The 12,097-nt window shown below is 42.6% G+C and overlaps 1 protein-coding gene across 2 annotated transcripts in view; it reads right to left on the reverse strand.

The window, feature by feature from the left end:
- The window catches only part of gnao1a (guanine nucleotide binding protein (G protein), alpha activating activity polypeptide O, a), a 147,610-nt gene that overhangs the window by 41,414 nt on the left and 94,099 nt on the right, over window positions 1–12,097 (reverse strand). For both annotated transcript variants that reach the window (XM_061772603.1, XM_061772604.1), the window contains exon 4: window positions 6,948–7,108. In XM_061772603.1, coding sequence (XP_061628587.1) covers window positions 6,948–7,108 — 161 coding nt within the window. The remainder of the gene's footprint in view (window positions 1–6,947; window positions 7,109–12,097) is intronic.

Consider the following 12,097-nt stretch of genomic DNA (forward strand, 5'->3'; position numbering starts at 1 on the left):
GTCAATTATTACATTGTTGTCAACTTGTCTTTTTCCACATGAGCAAACCTTCAAATGAAGGGGTCATCGGGACATGAGGCATTATTATGTGGTTTATTTATACAGCATACGGTTAAGTGAAAGCATCTCATGATAGCAAAGGGATGGGGCTCTGTTTGCAAATTATAACAAAATAAATCAAACAATTCAATATGTAATATTCCAATATTTTGTATGATGAAGTAATGATATTATGTGACCAGTAACATGCAACCATTTATAAATCCATGCATTTACCAACAACCTCGTAACTTTTAGTCAGATGAGCTTACCACTAGTAGTCTGCCATTTTGCCCCCATTTTGTCCTTTCTTCCAGCCAAAGAGCAAAGAAGGTTCATGAACTAGTCAGCTGTCTTTCTTTTTTTTTCATTACTCTCACCTAATACAGTGGTTACGGACAGTATTCAGACCCCCTTAAATTTTTCACTCTTTGTTATATTGCAGCCATTTGCTAAAATAATTTAAGTTCATTTTCCCCCTCATTAATGTACACACACCACCCCATATTGACAAAAAAAAAACCGGAATTGTTAATTTTTTTGCAGATTTATTCAAAAAGAAAAACTGAAATATCACACAGCCATAAGTATTTAGACCCTTTGCTGTGACACTCATATATTCAACTCGGGTGCTGTCCATTTCTTCTGATCATCCTTGAGATGGTTCTCCACCTTCATTGGAGTCCAGCTGTGTTTGATTACATTTATTGGACTTGATTAGGAAAGCCACACACCTGTCTATATAAGACCTGACAGCTCACGGTGTATGTCAGAGCAAATGAGAATCATGAGGTCAAAGGAAATGCCTATAGAGCTCAGAGACAGAATTGGGGCAAGGCACAGATCTGGCCAAGGTTACAAAAAAATTACTTCTGCACTTAAGGTTCCTAAGAGCACAGTGGCCTCCATAATCCTTAAATGGAAGACATTTGTGATTCCCAGAACCCTCCCTAGAGCTTGCCGTCCGGCCAAACTGAGAAATCGGGGGAGAAGAGCCTTGGTGAGAGAGGTAAAGAAGAACCCAAAGATCATTTTGGCTGAGCTCCAGAGATGCAGTCAGGAGATGGGAGAAAGTTCTAGAAAATCAACCACCACTGCAGCCCTCCATCGGTCGGGGCTTTATGGCAGAGTGGCCCGACAGAAGCCTCTCCTCAGTGCAAGACACGTGAAAGCCCGCATGAAGTTTGCTAAAAAAACACCTGAAGGACTCCAAGATGGTGAGAAATAAGATTCTCTGGTCTGATGAGACCAAGATAGAACTTTTTGGCCTTAATTCTAAGCGGTATGTGTGGAGAAAACCAGGTACTGCTCACCACCTGTCCAATACAGTCCCAACAGTGAAACATGGTGGTGGCAGCATCATGCTGTGGGGGTGTTTTTCAGCTGCAGGGACAGGACGACTGGTTGCAATCGAAAGAAAGATGAATGCGGCAATACAGTGATATCCTGGATGAAAACCTTCTTCAGAGTGCTCAGGACCTCAGACTGGGCCGAAGGTTCACCTTCCAACAAGACAATGACCCTAAGCACACAGTTAAAATAACGAAGGAGCTTCAGAACAACTCCATGACTGTTCTTGAATGGCCCAACCAGAGCCCTGACTTAAACCCAATTGAGCATCTCTGGAGAGACCTGAAAATGTCTGTCCACCAACGTTCACAATCCAACCTGACAGAACTGGAGAGGATCTGCAAGAAGGAATGGCAGAGGATCCCCAAATCCAGGTGTGAAAAACTTTTTGCATCATTCCCAAAAAGACTCATGGCTGTATTAGCTCAAAAAGGTGCTTCTACTAAATACTGAGCAAAGGGTTGGAATACGTATGGCTGTGTGATATTTCAGTTTTTCTTTTTTAATAAATCTGCAAAAATTTCAACAATTCCGTTTTTTTCTGTCAATATGGTGTGCTGTGTGTATATTAATGAGGAAAAAAAGAACTTGAATAAATTTAGCAAATGGCTGCAATATAACAAAGAGTGAAAAAATTAAGGGGGTCTGAATACTTTCCGTACCCACTGTATATTTTAATTTCTCACAGTGTTGATTCTCATGTTATTTTCTATCAGCAGTGGTCAAAATATATTGCCATGTTTTCTTACAACTCAACAACTTGTTGAAATGGTCAAAATTGTCAGTAATCCAATTAAAACGACAAGTACATGCTGCATTAGTTACATTACGGTGGGAATCTTCTGTGTACTGTGTGCTCTGCTCATGGCACTATAAAAGAGCGACTCCCTCCATCATTCTCAATCCATTTTTACTTCACGTCACTGCATGGAATTTCACTGGATGTATGGTGTGCATTTGAACAAGGACGACATGCACAAACATGGCACTTAACGTAAATGGCTCCCCCTCCCCCGCCTGCGTTTGTTGTCTTTTCTCCTGCTGTTTCCATCGCCACCCACGCACAGGCACTCAGCATAAATCAGCCCTGGTACTGCTAATGGTAATTGACTGTGTGCAGTAATAGCTTGTGCATGATCACATTGAGAAAATTATAAATAATTAGTGGTGTGTGTTTGAGTGCACAATGCCCTTGCCTTTTATTTGGGATCATTTTACTTGTACTTCAAATTCTATTCAAAAATCAGCTGGGCAGAAGGGGAAAGTTTTATTTCATAAAGTTGTGTTGGTGTTCACATTGGTGTTAGAGTAGGGAAAAGGGACAGGCTCAATTATCATGTTTGGAAGACTAGTAGCACAACACCAGAATTCTTTCATACTTTCATGAGTTCAACTCAATATGTTGACAGTATGGAAATTGTGTGTGACTGGTATGAAAAACAGCTCATTCCATTAAAGTTACGCCTACTGCGAACACACTGGTATCATTTTCGAATTCATCTTTAAGAACTAAAACCCTTTTCATTCATGTTAATGACTCAATAGAAAAAAATTGTGTTGCTTTGCACGATCATTGGATTCTGTGGAATTGACTGCACATTAACTGCATATTGAAGCAACTGAGGCAGAAGGGAGGGTGGTACTTGTCTGCAATATAGCATATAAGTGTCTGATATCTAAAATAATAAATACACTTTCCATTAGTTCCCCCAGGCTAGCAATATTAGTATATTACCATCTCTGCATTACTGCATTCAAATGCTCCCTGAAAAACTATTGATTAAGTAATTGTTAATTTTCCTAATACAGTATTACCTTGAGATACGAGTGACCCGACTTACACGTTTTTGAGATATGAGTAGTCTTTCGGCTGAATCTTTGATTTGACTTGCAAGTGCAAACTTGAGATACTAGCGCTTGGTGGCAGTAAACTCAATTCAACTCACTAATAAGCACAACTTTAACAAATGGTGAACATTTCATCAAAAAAGATTTCAAGCTGTTTAATGCCACTACCAGTTGAAGTTTATGGTCAAACTATGCATAAAATAAAGATAATTATAAATTGTCTATGTAAAAATGCAGCTCTATTGGGGGCACAAGCCAGTGCAAACTGTAGCCCGGATAAATACAGAGGGTTGCATCAGGAAGGGCATCCGGCTTAAAACTTTGCCAAACAAATATGAGCATTCATCCAAAGAATTCCATACCGGATCGGTCGTGGCCCGGGTTAACAACGTCCGCCACCAGCGCCGTCAACCTGCAGGGCGCCGGTGGAAATTCAGCTACTGTGGGTCGAAGAAGAGGTGGAAAGCGGGTTCTTCGGCAGAAAGAGAAGAGGAAAGCACAGAGCCTAGAACTGAATGTGGGGACTTTGAATGTTGGAACTATGACAGGAAAATCTCAGGAGTTGGTTGACATGATTATTAGGAGAAAGGTTGATATTGTGTGTCCAGGAGACCAGGTGGAAAGGCAGTAAGGCTAGAAGTTTAGGGGCAGGGTTTAAATTATTATTAAATACTATGGTGTAGATGGGAAGAGAAAGGGAGTCGGGGTTATTTTAAAAGAAAAGTTGGCTAAGAATGTCTTGGAGGTGAAAAGAGTATCAGATCGAGTGATGAGGCTGAATCTTGAAATTGAGGGTGTTATGTATAATGTGATTAGCGGCTATGCCCCACAGGTAGATTGTGACCTGGAGGTGAAAGAGAAATTCTGGAAGGAGCTAGACGCAGTAGCTCTGAGCATCCCAGACAGAGAGATAGTGATTGGTGCAGATTGTAATGGACATGTTGGTGAAGTAAATAGGGGTGATGGAGAAGTGATGGGTAAGTACGGCATCCAGGAAAGGAACTTGGAGGGACAGATGGTGGTAGACTTTGCAAAAAGGATGCAAATGGCTGTAGTGAACACTTTTTTTCCAGAAGAGGCAGGAACATAGAGTGACCTACAAGAGCGGCGGTAGAAGCACGCAGGTGGATTACATCTTGTGCAGACGATGTAATCTGAAGGAGGTTACCGACTGTAAGGTAGTGGTAGGGGAGAGTGTGGCTTGACAACATAGGATGGTGGTGTGTAAAATGACTCTGGTGGTGTGGAGGAAGATGAGGAAGACAAAAGCAGAGCATAGAACCATGTGGTGAAAGCTGAGACAAGGACGAGTGTTGTGCAGCTTTTCGGGAAGAGGTGAGACAGGCTCTCGGTGGACAGGAGGAGCTTCCAGAAGACTGGACCACTGCAGCCAAGGCGATCAGAGAGGCAGGCAGGAGAGTACTTGGTGTATCTTCTGGCAGGAAAGGAGAGGAGACTTGGTGGTGGAACCTCACAGTACAGGGAATCATACAAGTAAAAAGGTTAGCTAAGAAGAAGTGGGACATTAAATTCTTTCCCATTCTTGCTTGATGTACAGCTTCAGCTGTTCAACAGTCCAGGGTCTCCGTTGTCGTATTTTACGCTTCATAATGTGCCACACATTTTCAATGGGATACAGGTCTGGACTGCAGACAGGCCAGTCTAGTACCCACACTCTTTTACTATGAAGCCACACTGTTGTAACACGTGCAGAATGTGGTTTGGCATTGTCTTGCTGAAATATGCAGGGGCGTCCATGAAAAAGACATTGCTTGGATGGCAGCATATGTTTCTCCAAAACCTGTATATACCTTTCAGCGTTAATGGTGAAAGTTACCCATGCCATTGTCACTAACACAGCCCCATACCATCACAGATGCTGGCTTTTGAACTTTGCGTCCATAACAGTCCGGATGGTTCTTTTCCTCTGCCGGCTGCGTTTCTGGGTGTTGTTGATAAATGGCTTTTGCTTTGCATAGTAGAGTTTCAAGTTGCACTTACGGATGTAGCGCCAAACTGTATTTACTGACATTGGTTTTCTGAAGTGTTCCTTAGCCCATGTGGTGATATCCCTTCCACATTGATGTTGGTTTTTGATGCAATGTCGCCTGAGGGATCGAAGGACACGGGTATTCAATGTTGGTTTTCGGCCTTGCCGCTTACATGCAGTGATTCCTTGCAATTGTACGTTGAGGAACATTGTCCTTAAACTGTTCGACTATTTTCTCACGCACTTGTTCACAAAGAGGTGAACCTCGCCCCATCTTTGCTTGTGATTGACTGAGCAATTCAGGGAAGCTCCTTTTATACCCAATCATGGCACCCACCTGTTCCCAATTAGCCTGTTCACCTGTGGGATGTTGTCCCTGTACGACCGGAGTCAGAGTTTGGTTCGCGTAGCCGGCAGTAAGTCGGACTTGCTCCCGGTGAGGGTTGGACTCCGCCAAGGCTGCCCTTTGTCACCGATTCTGTTCATAGGGTCCTCAAGGGTGCATGTGTTTTGTGGACTTGGAGAAGGCCTTCGACCGTCTCCTACGGGGAGTCCTGTGGGGGTTGCTTCAGGAGTATGGCGTAAAGAACCCCCTGATATGGGCTGTTCGGTCCCTGTACGGCCGGTGTCAGAGTTTGGTCCGCATTGCCGGCAGTAAGTCGGACTCGTTTTCGGTGAATGCTGGACTCCGCCAAGGCTGCCCTTTGTCGCCGATTCTGTTCATAACTTTTATGGACAGAATTTCTAGGCGCAGCCGAGGCGTAGAGGGGGTCGGGTTTGGTGGCCTCAGTATTGCATCTCTGCTTTTTGCAGATGATGTGGTTCTGTTGGCTTCATCAAGCCGTGATCTCCAACTCTCACTAGAGCAGTTTGCAGTCGAGTGTGAAGCGGCCGGGATGAGAATCAGCACCTCCAAATCTGAGACCATGGTCCTCAGTCAGAAAAGGGTGGCGTGCCCTCTCCAGGTCAAGTGGAGGGCAGTATACTGGGGTCTTGTTCACTTGTTTTACATATCCAGGATTTACCTGTTTTTTTTTTTTTTTACTTTTGTTTGTTTTGTTGTTTGAAGACCAAAATTGCCTTAGATAGGTGGGAAAATCATGATATCAAAATGCCGTTGCTGAATTCAGTTAGCTAACAGGCTATATAACTTACAGGGAGCTAACAAGGGTAATATTCAGGATAATAGCTTAAGGAACCTGGTTTGGCAACCATTTTAACATTGCATAGAATAGCGAACTGCACCTTTATAACTTACAAAAATCTTTACTTACCTCCTTATGTCGACTCCTGATACTCTGTCTGGGCCTCCTTGTAAGAAAATGGCCTCCTTTCCAGGGGGCAGTCTTGACCGGTCTTGACATTTTGGCTTGTGTGGGTTGTCCCAGGGAGTTTTGCAGGGGCTACTCATATTTAATTGAGTCAACTCAGCAATCTGAGTTACCTGGACTGCTCTGATTTAACTGATGAGTTGACAATATAAGAACTTAATATTTCAAGTTGACCCAATGATTTAGCTACTTTTAGTTGGACTGATTCAGAAAAATTAGTTGAGGTAACAAAAAACATTTTTACAGTGTAGTTACCAGGAGGAGAATTTGTGTAAGGGAACATCATGGAACACATCTATGCATTAACATACGCACATACACACACACACACACACACACACACACACGCGCGCGCGCATGCATACATGCACGCACACACACGGACGTACTACTGCGCTGAATCGTTGAGCTGGTACTCCCGAGCCCGGCTGAAGCATTCCTGGATCCCCGAGTCGGACCAGAGACGCATCATGGAGGACAGCAGCTCGGTGGAGTAAGGCTCTGTGTCCTCCATACGACTAACCACATCACATACCATCTTGGCATCCGCCTAAGGAGAGACAAAAGAAGGTAGAGTCATGGAAAGGTCCCGTGAGGATCAAATGGCTCCAACAGTTTTAAACAAAATTTAAATGCGGCAATATGATGAAAAAAAAAAGATTTTTTTCAGGAATGTCAAGCAGAGAAAAGAAGCCAACATTTTCACATTCCAAAAGCGTAAAATGTCCATTGATAAGAATGTGAGTATGGTATGGTTGTTTGTCTTTATGTGCCCTGATAATCTATCAAGACTGTCACCTCAAGTCAGCTGAGATGGGCTCCTGCTTCACCCATTAACTTCCAGGATAAGTGGTGGGAAATGGCTAGATAGGTGGAGGTATTTAAAGAATAACACCTGTCCATCCAACCATTTGCTATACTACTTGTCCACATTATAATGAGCTCTATATGACCCTTTAGGGTCATGGGTGCGCTTGAACCTATCAAATCTGACTTGGGACCAGGGGCGTGCAGACAGTGACCCCTTCTGGTGCTGAGGCATTGGCTCTTTTTGTCCTGGATGAGAAAATTATCCTTTTGCATTGTCTTTTTTTTTTTTTTTTTTAATTCATTAATGTTTAGGCACGGTGGACGGCTGGTTAGCACATATGCCTCATAGGGGTTCAAATCCCGCCCCCGCCTGTGTGGAGTTTGCATGTTCTCCCCTTGCCTGGGTGGGTTTTCTCCGGGAACTCCGCTTTCCTCCCACATCCCAAAAACATGCATGGTAGGTTAATTGAAGACTCTAAATTGCCCGTAGGTGCGAATGTGAGTGCGAATGGTTGTTTGTTTCTATGTGCCCTGCGATTGGCTGGCGACCGGTTCAGGGTGTACCCCGCCCAAAGATAGCTGGGATTGGCTCCAGCAGCCCGCGACCCTAGTGAGGATAAGCGGTGAAGAAAATGGATGGATGGATATATATATAAAATATACATTTCCTAACCGCAACCCAAAAAAGCAATTGACGGGGGAGGGGATGTCAGACAAAAATTATCAGGCATCTAGCATAGTGCTTATTTATCTTATTTAGCGCCTTTCATGAAGCCTATACAAGGTTTTGTGCTGGTTACTGACGTTAAATTGTCATGTTAACGAAGAGACAAGGGGAATGTACAGGAAGCTGTAGCAGAGAGACAAAAAGATATAGACCGTCAGACAGGTGGAGAATTTAAAGATGGTTTCGCAAATTAAACAAGTTCACCAGTTATATTTCATTTAGAATTTTAATTATGTTTATGTGGAAGCCAGAAGAAGAAAAAAAGTGTGGCACCAAACACTTTTTGCAGTAGAATGACAATATTTGATCAATGCAGCATCCTGGCCAAAATTCACATCACATCAATCAAGGATATTTTTTTAATGCAAGCATTTACATTAAAACATTTGAGATGTTGACCACTTATAAAGTGATTCATCTATATCTTATGCTGCTCAAAGTACTTTGGAAAGCCTCACATTCACTCATGCAACAATGGGTTCGACTGCCCACTAACAACAAATTAGGGTTCAGTGTCTTGCCCAAGGACACTTCAGACACCTGGAACCAGGATTATAACCCTTTGGTGACTTGCTGTACCAAATGAGCCACAGGCGCTGTGAGATTTCTATTTACAAGTAGTTTTGTGAACTATATTGCTCTATATAGTGTGATAGAGCAGCATACAAAAAAATGCTAAATAAATCGGAAAAGCTATCTATTTGCTTTTATAAGCATAATATTAGGCCCATTGTCAAGTCAAGTTGATTCGTATCAAAGGGCCTTACAGGCCCACAGTTAACAAAGCTCGGAGACATCTTCCGATCTCGCCGCCCCAAACATTATCATTATCATTAACTACCCAAATTTGGTTTCAAATTTGAAATCAAAGCTACACGACAGTCTGATAAGGTATATTGATATTGGTAACAATTTCATGCCAATCTTTATATTTAATTTATTCAAAGTATGAATTAATTTATTTCAGTTACTAACAGTGAGATAATGATAAAAGAGAATCAAAACATAATAAAAATCAGAAAAACAATGTTGATCATTTGCATATAGTCACGCCACTTCCTGTAAAAGTAACATATACACATATCTGAACATCAGTGAGATGACTGTTTTCAAACTTAGCCTAGCATTTACTTAGCTATGGTCATTATGCGCTAATTCATTCTCCACTGTGAGAAATGTTTTCAGACCACAGCACAGGGCACTGCGCATGGGAATTGCGCACGTTTTCCAAGTGGTAAAATGTGCCCCCCCTTGCCCCCAGGCTGACCGAATGTCCTCTCATTGTACGTGCTCTGACGCAGATACTGATCTCAATTATTGGCAAATGGTGCCCTTTTTTTTTGGCTTGAGCTCCTGTGCTACACAGGCTGCAAGTCTATCGCATGGGAAAATTATAACATAATGGGACCTATTTTCATGACCAGCGCAAATTTGCTGCAGCAGGCGCGCAAACTGTGTGCCAGGAGCTGTGTAGACTAGTGTTGGAAATTTCACAGCCCGGAGGATCCAACAGTGGGTGGGCTGTGCCACTGTTGGTGTCATGAACGGAACAGAGGATAGGACACAAAAATGCACGACTCCAAAACAAATGGACAGTTTCCAAAAAGAGAGGTTTAATATACGGGCATTGGTCGGTACACAGGCAGGGAATCCAAAAAAGGCAACAGTATCCAAAAACATGAGGCAAAAAGGCGAGATCGATAATCGGAACAGGGTCAAGTCTTACTGTGAGTCTGTGACGTGGAAACAAGGAATGCTGGAACGCGACGACAAGGTACAACGAACTGGCGAGGAGAGAGAATGAGACACGAGGTTAAATACAAGGGGTAATTAGGGTGAACGAGGCACAGGTGGTGAAGATGCTCTCAGGAGCAGGTGTGTGTGAAACAGGGGGAAGACAAAAACCGGAACACACACCCATGACAGTTGGTGTGTTTACAGCCAACTTTAGTCGGTGACAATCAAAGTCGCTCCTCTCATTTCCTTTAAAGGTGGCCCAGTGTTGGCCGATGTAACTTGAACTATAGTAGCAATGGGATGGCATCTGATTTCAAGTTCGTTCCCATTGGACCAGAAAGTTGGAGTCTCGTCACTGCTCTTGGCCGTTGTGGTAACAGACAATGTGAGTGGGTACCCTTATTAAACACAGAATGAGCTGGTGTTAACCGCTGGTGACTTAAATACTGTATATTTGTGGACCTCAGTATCTGTCTGCCTATGCCACGATCTAATTCACCAAAATCATGTTAGACCAGCTGCATTTAGACATGGTCTGACCAGGTATAAATTTAGACCAACTTTCTGCCACCAAATTGACATTGAATCAGTCCTGTGTTCTTCCATCACAGTCTGGTTTGGTGCTGCTACAAAAAAGGACAAACTCCGACTGCAACGGACAATCAAAACTGCTGAAAGGATTGTCGGTACCCCCCTACCCACCCTTGAGGACTTGCACGCTGCCAGAACTAAGACAAGGGCGTGCAAAATCCTCTCGGACCCTCCCCACCCTGGTCACCAGCTCTTCCAGCTCCTTCCCTCAGGTAGGCGCTACCGATCAATGCAAACTAGAACTAGTAGACATTCCAACAGCTTCTTCCCTCTTGCAATCAACTTCTTGAACAGCTAACTTACAATTCCATTACAACAAGCTGGCAATTTTTTGACTTGAGTTCGTTGTCACATTTCTGTATTATGTATTACTCGTGCACTCACTGTAGTTGTCTCGCCGTGCTGCACTATTTGCATATAGTGGCCACTCATGCCAGAGTAGCATCTGCTCCATTTGCACACTGATTGAGGAGTATCTGTAACATTTGCACAACCATTGTCCCAGATTATCGCAGTACTCGTCACTTTAAACCGCATACACTCCTTGAAGTCTCAGTGCCCTTTGCACAATGGTCATTGCACCGGACTATTGCGTTATTAGCCATTCCAACTGAGGACTCTGCATCTTTTTGCACAATTGTTGTTTGTTGTTGTTTTTTGTCAATGTCTTTATGTCTCCAAAGTGTTCTGTAAATTGACTGTCTGTTGTACTAGAGCGGCTCCAACTACCGGAGACAAATTCCTTGTGTGTTTTGGACATACTTGGCAAATAAAGATGATTCTGATTCTGATTCTGATTCTGATGATGAAGTTATGCTATTTTAAGTCGTACAAGGTACAAATGAAAAGTTAATAAGGTAAGAAAACACGTTATTCTACGGAGCCCCCCTGGTGCCAAGGTATGAGAAAAATAAAATTCTTTGATCATCTGTTCCCTCAGTTTAGTAAACTGTACCCTCAGTTTAGTAATCCGTACCCTCAATTTAGTACTGTGTTTAGGAAACACGCAGGCTAATTGTAGCCAGTCCTGCTAGTACTGCTATATAATGATCAACCCCCTCGAACTACAGCAATATTGTCTTTCAGTTGAAAAAATGGGATGTAGGATATATCACGACATGACAATTTATACACAGAATTCACAAGAGTAAGAATAACATACAAATAGAATTTACTTCACTTGACAGATATACGTAGGTATACGGAGCCCCAGACATTTGCTAAACTGAGGGTACGGTTTACTAAACTGAGGGTACAGATTACTAAACTGAGGGTACAGTTTACTAAACTGAGGGTACAGTTTACTAAACTGAGGGAACGGATTACTAAACTGAGGGAACAGATTATCAATGAATTTTATTTTTCTCATACCTTGGCACCAGGGGGGCTCCGTATTATTCAAAGCCTCAATAGAACAAAAAGATTTTTCCTGTTGGTCACCAAAACCTTTTTGGTCTCATAATTGTTAGGTCACAATGGAATTCTATCTTTTGTCACTGCATAATTACAGAATTTTTACCAGACTTTTTCAAATGGCTGCCAACCTTTGACATGGTCACGGTAACGCCACCTCCCTCTTTCTTTCCCTAGTGTTCTCTCTAATTTTTTAAAGTTGATATATGCCTTTGATGTGAGACAAAGGTTACTAAAAAAATGAAAAGATTCATATTTGAT

The sequence above is a fragment of the Phyllopteryx taeniolatus genome, chromosome 5 (genome assembly GCF_024500385.1).
Source record: "Phyllopteryx taeniolatus isolate TA_2022b chromosome 5, UOR_Ptae_1.2, whole genome shotgun sequence".
In the NCBI taxonomy this organism is placed as follows: domain Eukaryota; kingdom Metazoa; phylum Chordata; class Actinopteri; order Syngnathiformes; family Syngnathidae; genus Phyllopteryx; species Phyllopteryx taeniolatus.